General features: G+C 36.1%; 1 protein-coding gene across 1 annotated transcript in view; it reads left to right on the top strand.

The window, feature by feature from the left end:
* Positions 1–18,334, top strand: part of EYS (eyes shut homolog) — a 709,634-nt gene that overhangs the window by 356,158 nt on the left and 335,142 nt on the right. The window contains exons 28-29 of the mRNA XM_030447573.1: positions 13,131–13,255; positions 17,150–17,274. Of these exons, the coding sequence (XP_030303433.1) occupies positions 13,131–13,255; positions 17,150–17,274 (250 nt within the window). The remainder of the gene's footprint in view (positions 1–13,130; positions 13,256–17,149; positions 17,275–18,334) is intronic.

Raw genomic sequence — 18,334 nt, forward strand, 5'->3', positions numbered from 1 at the left:
AAAAACCTGCTTTACTTCATTTTCTCTCTTGGCTGGAACAGGCTGAAGACCATTTTGACTAATTTGACTAATTTCATCATCCTTTCCTGGCTGTTCCAGCAAAAAGACAACACTAAAACATTAGAAGTGATGCCTTTATTTGCCTGTATAAAATATTTTAATTCAAAACTACCATTTTCATATGCAAGGTTCTTAACATAGGAACACAAGGAGATGATTTGAACCAGGGAAACTGGACAAATAAAAGAAAAATAAGAAAATGGCATCTAATATTATTCTGTTTTGTTGTGTCCAGGATTATGAGTGAGTGCCAGGACCACACAAAAGCACATAAAGACTGATACTATGAGTAAGTTTCCAACAGCTAAGCAGCTGTCTTAACATACTCATATGTGTACAAGAGCTATTAATAAAAAACTCAGGAGGACTTCTATTTAAGCAGGGTGGGAGCAGATAATGATAGCTTTTCTGTATGTGAAATTTCAGTGCAGATCTGGGTTATTTTAGTGAATAGCTGAATGGTGGCTTTTCATCAGTCCTGCAAGGACACATGCATGCACACAAATGCCAGTTTCTCCTAATGCTGCCCACACTACTGGTGTGTGAAGAAATGCATCTAGTTTTCAATTGGGTAGGTAATAAAATAAAGAAAGGAGTGTGTTAACTCTAATACACTTTCATCAAGGCTTAGCCATTCTGGTTATAGTACTGTATTCACGCTACTCTTATCTTCCACAGATTAACCTTTCTTATAACACTGTCACAGCCCACCAACTGTGATTTAGCAAGTGAGTAATTTATCACTTAATAAGAATGTCCATGTTAACCACAGTGGGAGATTTTAGTGCCAGTTAAATCTGCTTTTTCTCTTAGGGAATATAAAGGCTGTATCCAAGTGGACTGGGCAAGTTTAAGGTCTCTTATAATAAGGATGACCTTAGAAAGAGCTGAACTTTTTATTAGCAAATGTTTAATAATGTGTTATGGCTGTCCTGAGACATTCTGTGAGAATAAAGACCCTATTGGCCCAATATTTTTATAAATAAAAATGCAGACAATGTCCCAGGTAGTTTAGTGTGCCATGAGTAGCAAAAACGAATTTTATATAACCCACATTGCAATTACATTATTACAAACAGGAATAAAGCTCTAAATATGGTCATTGCTGCCCTACATTCGTGCTGTTGTTGTTTTGGCTTTGTGTTTTGGTTTTTTTCTTTTTTCTTATATAAAAGTGATGATTTCTCTATTTTATTAACTCTTTTTCAAACAAAGAAAAAAAGCTAAAAAGTTGCAGAGCTTCCATCTCCTGTCTTCCCTAAACTACCTGAATCTGTTTTGAGTTGTTACATGCAACATTCCATCTCTGGAGAGAAGGATGCCTTGACAGGGTTGCTTTTCTAAGAGGACTAAGAATAAACTGCTTCTTTTTCCTTCATTCCTTACGAAGCCATGACGTATCAGTTCATTGTTGTTTACATTTACCCCTGTGAATGTAAATCTCAGGCAATAATATGTAGGAAAAATTGTGCTAGACTCCAATGATAAACGTGTGGCCTATTTAAACCAGTCAGAGATTTCTGTAAGCCTGTGCTAATTTCTGATAGTGAAAATCTGGATCTGTTAAAACTGGACATATGCATAAGGTCATAGCTTCCTATTCTAACACTGATTCTCTGAGAATGGCACTTTTAATTACCCTTTTCAAGTTAATTTTACTGTTGCAAAGCTACATTCTGTGAAACAGATGATGAATATGGAGAAGTTCCTGACTGTAAGAATCAGAACATTTACAAGATCTGAACCTAGAGCTCTTGGATTACTTATGTGACCCCTCTTCCCAGCTTATTTTTTTCGCTAATGAACATGTTCAACTTTAAAATATTCTAATCATTGAATGACTTCTCTCATAAACTAAGAAAGAAAGTTGAAAGGAAAAAGATGACTCTTGTTTCTTCAGGGTATAAATCTCTAGGAGGGACACTGATGCTAACTTGGAAGGAACATAACTGTAGATGAGTAAATGGAAGAAAGCCCTCTAAAATAAATAAGGACTCAAATGCATTACTATTTTTTTTTCTTTTTGATTCACATTCACTGTTCTTTAAAATAGATCTAACGCTTCCTGACGACCATGGAGAGCCCTAATTTATTTTTACTTCAGTGGTAAATAAGCTTGCTTCATTCTTGACAGTGCCTCCAAGGAGAATTCAGGGGAGGGAAGGGAAAGAAAAAATGTAATATGATATGTTAGACCTGTAGCTTAGGGAAAGCTTCATTGTCAGTGTTCTAAAATTAACAATCACAATGTCACCCTTGGGAAGGGTTTTAGAGAAAATAATCTGAGAAGAGCTCTCTTGGGAGACTTCTGTAAGTTCCCTATTGTCTGCTTTCTCAAATTCTCTCCACAGAAACATGCTTCAAAGTACAACAGGAGAAGCAGTTTTCAGTAGTATTAATAATAAAGCAGCTGAGTCATATTATTTTAAACTCAAGTCATTTGGCTTATAGACACAATCAATTTAATACATCAGTGAAACCACTGTTAACAGCCAAGATCTATCCTTATCCAACATAAGATCTCAGAAATCACTAGCAGTTCTCACATACACACACAAAAAAAGACAGTGTTTTTTTTCTATCAGTTTTTCAGAATCTAAGAGCAATATAATACTTTATTTATTTGTTTGTTTGTTTGTTTATTTCAATGTAGCATATACATTGGTTGGGTTGCCTGCTTCATTATCAGCAGCATCGAGTCTCAAGACCAGACAGATGAACAGACAGCAGTTAATTTGCTTTGATATGATACCTTCATTTTTCAGTTTTCCATAAGATATTACTGTGCCTGATCTTAATGTGATAAAAGTTGAAAATCTGTAGCTAGTGAAACATGTGAGTCTACACCAAGAGGAGCTCATTATGTGACCTGTCCATCGCCCACATTTTTAGTGTTACTACAAGACCCTAGTGAAGCTCACCATGAAAGATGTGATGCAAAGCTTAGAATGGTGAAAAAAATGGAAGAAGGGTTTCTCAGCTGAAGTGATTTGCCAGTAGAATTTACTTCTAAAGCAATGAGATGCTTATTCATGCCATAGATTTATAAAAGTTTCCTTTCTGAATTCTCAATCAAGTTCACAGTAACACCTCCATAGTATTATTCTCACTTTCAGAAAAGAAACATATCAAAAATTCCAATAACTTGGTAAGTGAAAGAAGACTATTATAAAAGATTCTACTACCCATAGGTTGTTTTTTTGTTTATTAGTTTGTTTTTTAATCAAATTAATGTCATAGTCATGAATGGTCAGAGAATGTAAGAGAGACAAGGATTATGGGATGAGATAAATAAAACATTATTGTTTGAATTAAGATACAAACTTTCATTGGTAATAATTTCTTTTTCAGATGGGCTGTGATGTTGTATTAATGGGCAGGAGTATATAGATCTAATGGTTCATAAAGATTTTGATGGCCATTTCTTTGACATCAACTATGGTATTGTGAGGAACAGAAGGAAAAAAAAACCATCAAAAACATTGTCACCAGAGGATGCTATTTTGCATTGTCTCAAGGAATCAATATTTTAGTATTTATTTTTTATGTACATAATATGCTTAGAGTACAGAACAGTTCATGAAAAAAGTATGATTATATAACTGTTTTCTGAGATGCGTTCCTTAGCAATGATTTGGCAAGAACTGCAGAGGCCTGGTCTCTGTCTTAATTATTGTAAATAGGATTAATTCTTGAGGTAGGGAAGTCAATGAGAATATCAGTAGTTATGTAGAAATGTCTGAAAAAGCACAAAGCTTTGTGATGTGTTGAACTTATTTGTCTGCCAGATGTCCACCCAACTACTCTCTCCCTCCCTCTTCTCAAGAGGATGAGGGAAGAAAAGAAGACAGAAGAAGTGACCCAAATAAACACAGGGAAATCATTGCCTTGACTTGGGGAAAACAGATTTGACTCAGGGAAAATTGTAATTATTGCTAAATTTAAAATAAAACTTGATGGTGAGGAAAAAACCCACAAAAACTAGAAGACCTTCCCTCCCCCTCCCTGCCCTGCTCTCTTTTTCCAAGCTTCACTTCACTCCTTTGCTCACAACTCCTCTACCACCTTCTTACTCCCCCAGAGTGGTGCATGAGGGACGGGGTCTTCATCATATGACAGTGTTTCATGTATACATTCCTTTATGAAGCAACATTTTTCACATGTTTTAAGTACAGATACTGTGTAGGTAGGTGTGTAAAATAATGAAAACCCCAACAAATTGCGTAGGTTTGAAAGAAATAAAAAGATCTGAGCATTCAGAACCTCGTAAAAAACACACACTAACTTGCAAATTAAATAGATTTTTCAAAGTAATGTTGGCAGGGTCAGGATTTTGGCTTGCTCTTGTATTTCTTGAGGAATTGTAATTTCAGTTGCATTTTGACTGTGAATAATACTACATAAAAGGGCAAAAATGATGCATTGGATTCCAGTAAACTGGAACTTATGATCCAAAAGGTTGGCTGTTAGAGAGTGAAGTATGGTAATGACTGAAAATCTCTTTCACACTATAGATGAATTTTCCCAACACATTTTCAAAACTTTGAAAACACATTGTAATGATACATATATTTTAAATTAATTTATATATATTTAATATAATAAATTAAATAAATTATTTAAATAAAAATTGAATATATTTAAAATGAATCAATACTTTTTCTCATTTTTTATTTGAAATTAAAAAGATTTTACAGACGTTTGTTGTGTTAATATTGCTTAGGAAGGTCATGCCTCAATGATGCAAAGGCAAGGATCATGTATTACACAGGAAAGTGTCTAATAATATTGAAAGTGGTTGAATTATCTAGTTTTTCTTGCCCTTCCTTTTTTCCTTTCCAAGCTGGCTTATGAGCATTGATTAAATGAATGATGAGGTCCATGTTTGATCGATTTTTCACTTTTTTAATTTAGAAGGTAAAACTTTATATCACATTTGAAGTTGAGAATTATGGTTGAGATAATAGAGGTCTGATTCCAGTGGAAGTTAAAAAGGAAAAAGTTGCCTTGCAAATGTCAAGGCACCTTGTGGTCCAAGATGATTAAAACTAAACTGTTTGCTATATGAATCCCAAGGTGCTACTATATCTCTGTTTCTATGACATTTAGCCAGTGACTTTTCATAGCTTGTTAATAATGTATAGCAGTCCCAGTGTAAATTTGCAGTGACAGAGCTGGCCTGTTACAGTGGAGCAGTTAACTAGATTTATTTTGGACAGAAAATACAGATTTGAAAGAGTAAAATCATGACTAGTGTCAAAAGAGACTGCACATTTATAAAACTATTTTACTAAAGATATTTGTTCAAGATAGGTGCTTTTAAATTTTCTGTTATTCTGTTCAAAATCTTAATAACCTAACCAAGGGACACTAACATAATGCTGCCCCACTCATCAGGGTTAACACATGAGGAAAAATTGTCCCAATCAAATCTCATAGTGTGGTTGGGTCCATAAAATTCATTGATTTTGTCAGGTTGAATGAGTCACATAGACAGGTAAAGGTTACAGCATGAATGTGCTCTTCTAAGTACAATTGCTGTTAATCACTGGTCCACGATAAACCTAATGAACTTCTGTGTTGTAGATACCATGGTTTTTTCTGAACCTTATATCTCAGAGATACACAAATTATTCATAAGCTGTAAAAGGTTAAAAGGCAGATGAAGAAAGGAGAGGAAAAGGGTATGGATTAAAAATAGGCTCAAAGAATGATGAGTTATAAAACAGTCTCAAAGAGCGAGGGTTTACAACAGAATATGAATTAGATATGTCAGGAAAAATTTGACTTTTGGGTTCTTGCAGATTTTCTCTGAGGCTAAAAGTTTACTCACATAGAAGAAATTTTACACTGACTGGGGTTATAATTGTCACACAACAAAATCCTTCATTCAATTCTCTAAAAAAATCATGAATCAGTCAATTTGGAATTGTTTTAAGTATAGTATTTGGTGTAGTAGAAATTTATGCATGCCTCTAGCCCTCAGAATGAAGACTTAGCACAAATTAAAACTTTGACAACAGTTATCACTACTGCATTTTATAGGAGGTTTGTGTAGGACATCTTGAGCTTTTACTGAAAACTTCATCTAGGAGTTATAGTCTCGTATTGATTTGCTCACTTTTTATATAGAAATGTGTTGGCAAAAAAATGTAGATATTTTGGTAAAAATAGATATTTGGTAAAATTGTTATTGCAAAATTCTGATTAGGCTTGAATAACTTCACTTCTGCATAAAGCAATTGAACAAATCTGCAAAGTTCCCTTTCCTCAGCTGTGTTCTGATTCATTAATAGATTCCTGTGCTGCTTTTTCAGTTTTAATCTCAAAAAAAAAAGAATGTTGCTTTGATGTGGAAACACCAATTTTGTTAGGTTCAATCTGACAAGCTGTGGACTAATGAAAAAATAACAGCTTTGTTCTCCCTCCCTATGAATTCATTACAGGAAGTGTGTGTTTCTACCTTACTATTGATAAATCATAATGTCCAAATTAAAAAAATATGGAAACCATAGATTTTTTTTATTTTGCATTTTTCCCTGCTGCATTTGCTATTATAATTATTTTATTTGATATAAGGAAGAGTGGGAGTACAGACCTGGGGTCAGTCTCATATATGCAGCAGCTGCTGCATTAGATTTTTAAATGTTACATATAAAGCAGAGACCTTTCTTATTACTAAAAAGTAACCTAGTTCTGATCCACTATGTATCCATCTTTGGGGTACAACACTGTGAGACAAGGCTGCTTGATTCATGTAGGTGGCATTTTATCTGACCTTTGATTGATAAAATATCAATAGTGTTACTATTTCATGGAGTTCTGTAAATCTATCAGTGTTATGCTATTAAATGCTTAGATGGTGGTATAAGACTACTGAATCTGTTAATGTTTCCTAGGGCCTGATTCATCTTTCCTTAATAGGTCAGCCAAGTGCAGATGGACAACACCCTATTAACTCCACTGTCTTTCTGTATCTGTACAACTCTTTTAGATTAAAAAGTCAATTTTTCATTATATTAATGAGCAGCCCCTTAGACAGCTCATCCTGGATGAGTCATCTTTCTTTTATCCTAAACTGTGTAGCTAGGCCAGATTTAAGCTTGCAAATTGCTTTTATACTGGGTCCATTACGGTCCCATTCTCCATCCCTTTCCTGTCTGTTCCCTGATTCTGTATAATGCCTCACTCACTACGTTTAAAGCATCCTAGCTGCTTTTTGCAAAAAGACCTTCAGTGCAAAATCATTCCCTCTCTTGTTACTGAGTCAAAGTACCACAAAGCCCTGTGATGCAAGAACAAAGAACAGCTTCTATCAACCCAGAGTGAGTTACAATGAGAATCATAGGGAAATCATCTTATTAAAGATAGAATGCTGGATCTGACAAAATAAATCTTCCCAGCATAACCCTCCTGTCCAGGACCCAGGCAGCAGAACTTTCTTACTGCTTTCCAATGACTGAATCTTCCCAGTGATCTGCAACCACTTGTGATGTCAAATATGAATGAAAGGTACTAAGCTTTTAATTTTTTTGCCACCTTACTCTATGAGCAAAACAATTTTCAGTGTCTTCAAAGCATAACATGACAATCTCTGTATCACAGCACTTTGAGGGATGGTGAGAGTATGACAATCTTGTTATGGAATCATCTATTGATGCTAATAGACCTCTCAAACTGAACATCTCACCAGAAGCCAAACTTATAAACTCAGCTGTGATAGAGGCCTGCCATCTTTTGAAGAATAAGATTGGAAGTATCTCTGCTTTCTGACTCCCAAAACCCCCAGAGATGTAGGGATACAGGCAAGAAAGAGGATGCCTGAGGTGGAAAAGCACTACTTACTGGAAGGACTGGAGACTGACACTGAGGATAAGGAAATCGGTCTTACACAAGCCCAGACAGCCTTTGTCCCAGAGCTGTTGCTTTTTAGACTTTTAGATGAAAGAGGTAAAAAAGTAGTCATGGCCCTAATGTAGCATCATTAGGGTACCAGCTCTTCCTGCCTCCAGATGAGCAGTGCAGTGGCCACTTCATCACTCGAAGGGCAGGGCCTTACCCTTCTTTCAGCCTCTCAATAGCTATTTCCCTGTGTCTTGAAAATAAGATTTTAAACCTGTCACTACTTTCTAAGCTTGCCTTTTCTGTTTATGTTCTAAGATCACTGGTATTTGGATCTTTGTACTTCCCCACCCTAGGTGTCCCCAGCCTCTTGTTCTATTAGTATTCTTGCTCCTTCTAAAATGTCCCATCTGATCTCTCTCAGCACTTACATTCAGTAAAATAATTCGTGATGAATTATTGACTCATCATTTTCTCATTATCTTTTCTCTGTTCATGTCAGCCAATAGCCCAAAAGGGCAAGCATAAAGAGGAAGCACCTTTAAACTTTTCAGTGGATTTCATTCACGATTTATGAATTTTGGCTTGATAGTGCCTAAGATGTGATGGTTACACTTCAGGCTTGTTTTGACTAATGGGTTTCCTGGATAGTTTGGGATTTACTCAGACAAAAGAAAGGAGTTAACAGATGAGTGGTGAAACTGACGACTGATTCTAATCTGTGTACATATTTAAGACTTTAGATACACAAAGGCAGGTATGTCTCTTCCTTTCACTTCTGTTTTCATTGTGCTACTTAATATATGTGCTCCTGAAACACTGTTTATGCCCAATAGCTTCCTATAGGACCTTCAAGGTCATCTTAATAAACTCCTGCATTTGCTGTAGAAGGTGGAGTTTCCATTCCAGCTGAGATTAATGGGACATGAGGAAAGATAGAATTGAAAGTTTGCAAATATCATTACATCACCATTTGCCATTAATGACATATGCAGGTTGAAGAGTGCAAAGAACTGGCTCCTATAGATACACAGAAGATATACTAGTGACTAGCTGGCCATGCTTTTCTGGAAGAAGGAAATGTATAGTCATCTTCTGCACCACACTAATCCCCAGCTAAGCATATTGCTGAGATGCTTATTCCCATCTCTTCTTTACTGCAGTGTAAAAGTTCTAAAGTTACATTCTTCTCTTTCAAATCCATCCAGTTCAGTAGATTTTTTTTCACTCTTTTATTTGGCTATTGCATTGGCGTATGCCTGAATTAAGATCACCACTCTTGATAATGATTGATATAAAGGTACAACAGAAAAGTGCCACATTATCTAAGCATTTTGTATGAGAGAAAAGACCTGAGGAGAATGATATAAAAGAGAAAGATCTTTACCATCATCCCTGTAAACTGGTTATAATTAAATTGTGAATGCAGCATTCTTACAGAAAATGAGCACTATTTTTTGCTGCCTCTCAGTACTGAACTATTTCTACCTTCCTAAGTTCAGCCTTCGAAGTGTGTAGCTTTCTTAATCAGATAAGCTCTGTTATTTGCTGCTAAACCTAGATATGCATTTACTTATAAAGATATTTTTTTATTATTATTAAATGGTAATAAATGAACAAGATTTGCAGCGGTCACACCTTGATATGAAAGCTAAGAGTCCATTTTTCATTTGCAGAAGGGTCATATCCAAGCACCAAGCACTATGTTTCAAAGTATTTGAGTTAGGCTTAATGCCATTTATAACACAAGAATTGTTTCCTACATCTACTTACAGTGTCTAATGTCAGTTGTATTAAAATTTTATTGTTTCTGTCCCTCCTAATGTTCTGAATAGTTGACCCAGAAGGTAGGTAAGGATGTGGAGAGGCAAGACAGAAATATAAATTGATAAAAAAGGAATTAGAATGAAGCAAAAATTTAAGAAATTATTGAAATGCTTGTCATATCCTGAGAAGAGTTAACTTCATTATCACTCTTGCTAAAGCATAAAATTTATTGCCTTTTGGAAAACTTTGGAAAGGTGCTGATATCAGGGAAGTGGTTTATGATCTGTAAACAGTAGTAACATGCTTTCTGCTGGCTGTTTCATAATTGTTGAGAATCATTTAGTTAATCGAATGCCTGCCTCTTCAGCCACATCATTTATACCTGATTATGCTATCTGAACCCAAGCAAAACTGTGGGTTTGTAGCATTTGAGGAATTTACAAGAAAAAATAAAATAAACCACCAGTGTACGAAATCCTTGCAGTATCCCTCCCCTGAGAGGTGCCGAGGCTCCTGCCCTGGTGGCTGCCGCACCCCCCGGTTTTCACACCCTGGATGGATGCTGAGCAGCACCGAACCCCCACACCTCACCTGGGGTGGGGAAGGGGGAGGTGGGACCCCCGGTTAACAGACAGAGTCAGCAGCCAATGGGAGGCCTCGGAGCCAGGGGAGCCTCGGGGTCGCGACCAATAGATGGGCAGAGTTCGGAGCTGAGCTGGGTATAAGGTGTGGGGGGGGACCCCCCTGAGCCCCCTTTGTGTGGCTCTCCTGGGAGGTGCGGGGTGGTGGTCGGAAGCCCTCCCGTCCCTGAGGGGTGGGACACCACCCAAGGGAGCTTCCTGGGACTGGGAGCCCTCACCTCCTCTTTTTGGTGAGTGTTTATTCTTCTGGCTGTATCCTTCGACAATCGCCCTTTGTGGGTGATTCCTCCCATTTTTCAAGGTACCTTTGGGTGGGAAGTTTTCCCTCTTGAGAGTGAACGTTTTGGGTCATCCTTCTAAAACGACTATTTGAGAAATCTTGGAAATCCTTAAGTGAAGTAGCATAATGTTATGTTCCCTCCTGACATCTAAACTTGTTTGTCTGTTGGAGTGCTGATAAATTTTAATGGGAAAAAACCCGGCATTTTCAGTAGCTGTGTTCTCTGTTTTGTTAGTGCCTCTGTGGTAATTATGCACTTAAGAAATGTTTGGAAAATTTTTCAGTACAAAATATATTATTTTACCATGCATTTGTACACATATGTCTTTTAATGTTACAACTCTGATTTTGTATGTCAGTGTTTAAAGAATTTGGCCATTGGCTGTATAGTTGTGTCTCTGAAGTATCAAGGTGTTTTAGAGCCCTGGGTCTCTGAAGTCTCAAGCCTTGCTGTGTAGAAAATCATCCAAATCTCATCCAGGCAATACCCTGTGATATGTAGCTGATTCCATTCTATTGATTCTCTCCATTGGAGTTATATCAACCTCCTCCACAAGTTACTCTTTCTCCAACTAGTTATGACCACAATCTGCAGACTGCTCTGTTTTTTACTGAGTTCTACTCTGCAGCAAGTGTATACATCACAGATAACAATGTACCCACTTCAAGCTGCCAAGAGGAGTTCCTAAAAAAAGCTTAAAGCTTTTTTCAATGTTTGAGTTTCATGCCTTAAAAAATCAAGCCTATTCACCTTAGGTTCACATAGGTACAGTTATTTTTGCCAGAAATTTTACCTAAGAACCACTTCTTATTGTAACTGCTTTTGTACTGGAATACCTGTAAGTACAACATAGTATAAGGTTACTTAAAAGGATTTTAAACTGTCTCAATATTCCTATGTGTAGTTGCCTTTTTTCCCATTAGCAAATTATTTCTGTTATTTTATGGGAATTTATCATTCTGGTCCTCATTCCTGTGTCCATTGTCTCACTTCAATCTTTTTTTTTTTGTTTTTTTTTAATATGCTGTGTAGCCTGTGAAAATACAAAAGTATCTGCAGAAAAATACTTAAGTTTTCAGTGATCCGAATCATCCTCTGCACCCATTATTTCACTGAGGATAGGAGAATCCTAGAGTTATTGCTGTTAGGTACTTGAAGTCAGGTGGGTTCTAAATCCTAGGCTTTAATGTTTGCCATAGGATGAAAAGCCACATTCTTATCTTCTAAGTAGATTTTTCCTTACTGTGGACAAAGAGCTATACAGGTGGCCTTAAAGCTGGGCTGCTAAACCTTATCTGTAGTTTGTCTCTCACACATTATAGGTATTTGAAAAATCACAGTGTGTGCATTGCTCTAACTTCACCAAGCAGTATACCATCACTGTCATCTGTAGTTGTTGTAGACCTTGAAAATTCTGTTCGGCTGTCATTGTCTTGGTAGAATATGAATTCCCATTATCCAGAGTGTATACCATATGAAATGAAACAAATAGGTTTTTATAGTCAAAGCAGAAATAAACCAAAACATGGTAATGGATACATAGTGTAAGCATCCAAGAAGTGGGTTTTTTGTTTGTTTTTCTGGTTTTTTGGGGGTTTTTTGTTGTTTTTTTGGAGATTTTTTGTGCAGGATCTGGAAAGCTAAAGTAGATGCTGCAAATGCCTCATTTTAATGTGTTTTATATTCATATAATGTAGCATCTTGAGGAGTAGATGGCATGACTATTCTAATTTATTCAAAGGTAATTTGTTAATGTACTTACCTTCCTTTAAGTGGGGCATAAAGTTTTATGCTCATCATTAGGGCCAAGACAACACACAGTATGTGCACCACCCTGTTGCTATCTTGAGTTTTTGAACGCACAGCCTCATGAGAACTATACGATATATCTCAAAAGAGTAAATGTTGTAAATATCATTATGGGGCTCTGTTTTGCAGAATGCATTTGATTGTATCTGTAAAGTTGTGCCTGTTCGGGTCAGCTGTATAGTTATATGTTAAAATTGTACAAAAATATCTTGGTATTAAGGTTCACATTGAAAATATACAACTGGAAAAATGCAAAAGAGTTTTTTTCATGATGACTTAGATTGGTAACTAAACTGATAATGAAAGCATAGTCCCTAAGGGTTAGCTTTTATGCCACAGTTACATTTAATGGTGCAACATTTCTGAACAAGCAGTTTTCCATGGACTGCAGTTACTTAGCTAAATAAACTATTTCAATAGACAGTCTCCCAAGGTTACATTAACAAAGGTTTGTACTCATCTTGCTAGAACCAGTAAACTGTAATTGAGACTCTAGCTTGATAATGATCCATATGTGAAATTTGTGGTTAAGTTTTGCTGTCATAAATCCCCTGAAAGATCACATTACAATCTGGAACTTGGAAGAGTTCCAATGAGATACTCCTTAAATCAGAAAACTGTATGAGATTGTGTCTTGTTAATGTGCATACTTTATACAAATTGTTTCCACACAAACCATATTTTCTATCACAGTTATGCATAAACAACTTTGGAATGTTGTTTGCTTCAGGTGTCTTGCTGGATTTTCTGGACAGTTTTGTGAAATAGAAGTTAATGAGTGCAATTCATCACCTTGTCTGCATGGTGCAACCTGTGAAGATCATATTAATGGATACACTTGTAAATGTCAACAAGGTAACTGACATCTGACAGAACAATCTTAATGTTACTAGTTAGAAATTTGGTAAATTATATCAAGCTCACTATTTGTACTTAACCTATAAGATACAAAAAAATGTCTCTGACAACCTTTTGAATGAAATCTAAAGTGAAATAACTAGTCTTATAAGTATGCTGGAAAGACTGATAACAAAACCCAGCTTATCAGTTGGGTCTGAAGAACTATTTAGAGTTGCATTCATTATATTGTCTTGACTAATGTAACTTACTGACCAAGCAAAAAAATAGCCACTGTATTACTGCTGTTGTACTAACATATACCCATGCTTAGGTTTGCTGGTTGGGATGGAAAAAAATTTATGAAAAATTATAAATGAAAGCAAAGTCTTTCTGAACACTAGGAGTTGTTTTCTTGTACTGATGTGAATCACCTTAAATAGGTTTTGTGCCTTTGGAAAGTGTAAGGGGTTTAGTATTTATACATAAACAAAGGTCACAATCAGGCTGCATTGTCATGTAGTCAGTGATTTAATCATTTCAGGACTGTCTGTCATACCTATTTACAAATTTGTCAGCTTAAGTAGGGTATAAATAACTGCCTTGAAGCACACTGTTCAGTAGTTCAGTTACTCTTAAATTAAGTATTATGCTTAAATTAAGTATTATACATGCCTCCTGAAACTTAAGTTTTCAGTTTGTCTATTGTGCTGAATATTTTCTTTGATGGTACTGATCTATGATTTCTTAGTGGTTATTCTTGAGATTATTTACATATATTCTGGAAGATATATCTATTTATAGTGAGGTATGTTTGCCTTTTTTGTTTCTATTTACAAACAGTAAGATCTTGCTAAGCTCTCATGATGTACTTGTATATGTATTACACAAAGCTTTTTTGCAGCCTTTCTAGCAATCTGTTAATACAGTTTTTATATAGATTTATATCTATGCTTGTTCTTCATTAAAAAGACAACAGAGAATTAATTGAATATTAACAAAATTAGATGTTTATTTTACATATTTTATTTATTCTGAAGAGTACCTACTGTGGTTTACAAAACTATATGTAACAGATTTTTTTTAAAAAAGGTATACAAGCTATTGGAACAAGAAGTGTGTGTGTGTGTGAGCATAATGAGAGTCAACATGGGCATTTTATTCATCTGTTTGATCAGTCCTGGAGAATGATACTCTAACATGCAAGACTTAAATGCAAATATCCTAGGCTTACTAGAGCCTAACTAATATTAGGACTAACTTGCTCTCAGATTAATATTTTTATAGCAGCTTTTTAATGTCTGAGATACTTCATAGCCCAGAGGGACACTCTACTCCTGATGTATGAATCACTGAGTGAAAAATTTCTGGACTTTACCATACAAAGGTTCAGAATTCATAATCATAAAGGTTCCTTCTGATCTTAAAACTGAGTCATGACCTATCTTCAGTACTATATATCTTTTCCTCTCAGCACAGCTACACAGTGGAAATTGAATGTGGATGAAACTGTATGTCCCCTCACTTTACCTGGTACTGGGTACGGCCCTCTACCAACTCACCAATACAGATGACTTCAAAGATTATTTTTTTTATCATTACAGTGCCTCAGACAGAATACATGGTAGAGTTCAAAATTTTTCTCCTTACTTTCAAAGCTAGTAGTACTTTAAATAACTTGAATATAAACATTTAAAATTGCTTGCCAGCCAAGGACTGTAATTGCTGTCTCTGCACGTGTACGTGGAAATGCTTGGTATAAGTAGCAGAAGCTTCTTTGGGGCCTTGGAACTGAGGAACTCTTGCTGCTAATATTTTGTAAACACCTTTGAATTCAAGTGTAAGCTGCCTTTCTTTCACTTTTCTTCTAAAAACAGCATTCATTACATAGGGGTAAAAGAGATTATTTCTCCACCAGGAAAAGACATAGTGAAGGAAACACATGCATTAGGTATATGCATCATGGTTACATATGTTGGTTTTTGTTTTTTTTTTTAATGTGGTATTTTCAAATGTTATTTGAGTCTCTGAAACAGCTGAACAGATGACAATGTTCAACTTAGAAAAGGAGTGAATTTGGAGAGGCAGGGAAACCTTTGGGAGGAATAGGTTTTTGGAAAGCTTCACAACTCAAGAAAGGGATTAAAAAAACCCAACCTTGCAAAAACAATGTAGAAATGCTTGCAACAGATCTGCCTTTGTTGCAGGCTACTACTGTTTACATACGATAGGTCTTGGATTTCTCTGTTAACATTCACCAAGAGAACTAGGGAGATGGTTTGGGGTCTGCAAAGACAACTATTAGAAATAACTTCCCCCAAGGCAGAAAGTCTGAGATGTCCTGCAACACATCCACAGTTGTAATTTAATGAAATGAAAAAGGGATAGTGGCAAGTCAGAAGTAGGAAAAAGGCAGATTGCAGCTTTCCAAAAGCCTCCAGAGAACAAAATGAAGCATGTGGTGACAGCCAGTGATAACAGAAGGGGGCATTGATTTAGCTCTGACAAATCTAGTCTGTAATGCATCATGAATTCTGTCAGCTATTGTCCCTGCAGCAAGTCCCATACCCTTATAGTGATAGATGCATGTTCAGGATCTGTGACTGCAGCTCCAGGCTGTTGTGGTGCAGGAGCAGCACAGAGAGTTGTGAACTCTGTTCTATCATCTCAGCTGATGGAAGGCATCAGGAGAGCAGCAGGAACTAATAGACACTAGTAGTGGCCTCATGTCTGAAGTTCTTAGCCGGGGATACTGCACTTTTTTTCAAGCAGCAAAAGCATGACTAGAATGTGGCTGGTGGGGCCATTTGCATACTGTGAGGCAAATGCAGGGACAAATAGATCTGTACCAGCTGAGGACTGCTGCTTTTTGGGAGGCTGTGGGAATTTGTTTCTTGGTTTAGAAATGGTAAGATTCATTTGGAGAAATAACCAAGCTGCAATGGGTGGTGGGAGGTCGTGTGTGATTCAATAGCAAGCTGTATTTACAGAATTCTGGGTTTGCATTTACCAAGCAAATTCCCTTCTTCCAGTTCAACTTAACCTCTGAGGACCAATGTCGAGGCAGTCTCAAATTATGTGATCTAAAAACCAGCTTCCAGCTCAGTTCTTGGTCTCAAATTGATGGGTGTACTTAGTTGTGAAGGACATTTGTATATGAAATGTGTATTAATAAAAATTCCAGTACTCTGAGTATTGAAGTATAAGAAGATAGTATTCAAACTTGAACCTGTATTTGCTAAGGAATTGCCCTTGTCCTTGATTTGATGCAGTCATCTGTCTCTGTAAGAGATTCTCTTTTAAAAATTTTCCCTTTATTTTATTTTGTGTAGCTGACTACTTTCATCTACTTAAACCTCCAGTTTTTCTTCCCTAGTGTGTCAATAATGAACAAAGTGAAAAGATAAAACATTAAGATATGCAACTCCATACTACTTCATTTAAATTCTGCAAAAAAAATCAGCTTTGGTAGCAGTATGCAGGTCTGGAATGAAAGTGGTTTCAGGGATCTTTTTACCCTTGCCAGTTTTTAGCCAGATAAGAGATAATACAGATTATTCCACATGTGAAGGGCAATCTGCCACATCAGTTAATTAAAAAAATAAAAATATTGTCAGGTTTTACTCTTGTTTGCTTACTTACATCTCTACAGAAATAGAAGCAAATATTAACATCCCTAATAGATGTTCAATAGAGTGTAATTGTGAAGTCCATGTAGTTTTTTTGTTTATTCTTAAACTGTTTATTGGCTCTTTCCTGCTTTGAGAAACCACACAAAGTAGTTCATACCCATCCTATACAATATAAATAGAGATGAGGATTGATTACAGTTATCTATAGCCTATTTTTGATTGACACGCAAATAGATTTATATTTTTATGGATCTTAGTTCTTGTTCTTTTTTCCTGGCAGGATGGGAAGGTCTCCATTGTGAGCTGGATGTTGATGAGTGCATATCCAACCCCTGCATCCATGGCATCTGTGTTCAGAAGGACCCCAGCTTTGGTTATACCTGTTTTTGCAAGCCAGGATTTGTGGTGAGATGCTGAGTTTTTCTTTTCCTTCCCTTAACATGGCTATAGTTGTTGGACAGAAGACACTATAGGTATTCCCTTTCCTTTTTAACCTCATTCACATGAAACCTGGCCTTTGTGAAAGCTACGATATTTACTAAATGTTCCTTATTTTGGTTGTTTTACTAGCAGGAACACTAATTTTCCAGAGGAATAGTTAGCTAGTAGCCACAAAAAGTGGAAAAGTGTCAGTGCATGTAATGATTTTGTCAGTCATCAGAGTAGGTTAATATTTTTCAATGCTAATTATTATATGTTTTTTTTTTACATAGTGGTTAATATTTCTACATATTAAGAGAACCCATATTTGAAACTATTGCATAGACACACATTTTTTGTAAACAAGTTCACAGCAACAAAATCAAATACTCCCTTTGAATGCTTGCCCTGCGTGCTTTGGTCCTAGGTTTTATTTTCTGTTTAACATACCAAAAGAATCCTTTGAGGGTGGCTAAGTGCTATTGCTGTATTTATTGAAGGCTGCCATCATCTCTTTATGCCAGTTCTGTCTGTAGCTGCAGATGCAGCTAGTACCTGCAATTGTGTTTGTGCTTTAACCTCATCACACTTCATGTTTAATAGTATCATTTTAATAGTTTAGAGTTGGTAACAAGGAAATAAAAGAGTAAGTGGTTTCTATTTTTTTCCTTCAGTAATTTTTATCTCTACAATTTCAAGCCTGAGATTGTTATTTGAAAGCTTTTTCTCTATAAATCATGGCTGATTCTTATCAGCATTTATTTGGTGTATTTAGGTCTGTAAAATAGAAGGAAGATATTACTCCAAGTAAAATTCAGATTCCGCTTCACAGATTCTGAGGAACTTTTCAGACTTCAGCCAGTTTAGGAATTTTTTTCTACAGCAAGTTTCTTATTTACAGTCAGTAAAGCAAAAACTAACCAAAAAATAAAATGGAAAAGTTTTTCTACAAGTGAAAAAAACCTGTCTTCAGTTTTTCTCAAGCATGATATTAATATGTGTCCATGCCCATTGTCCAAAGAGGATTCCCAGTAGAACAGGAGAT

This window comes from Calypte anna, chromosome 3 (assembly GCF_003957555.1).
Source record: "Calypte anna isolate BGI_N300 chromosome 3, bCalAnn1_v1.p, whole genome shotgun sequence".
Lineage (NCBI taxonomy): Eukaryota > Metazoa > Chordata > Aves > Apodiformes > Trochilidae > Calypte > Calypte anna.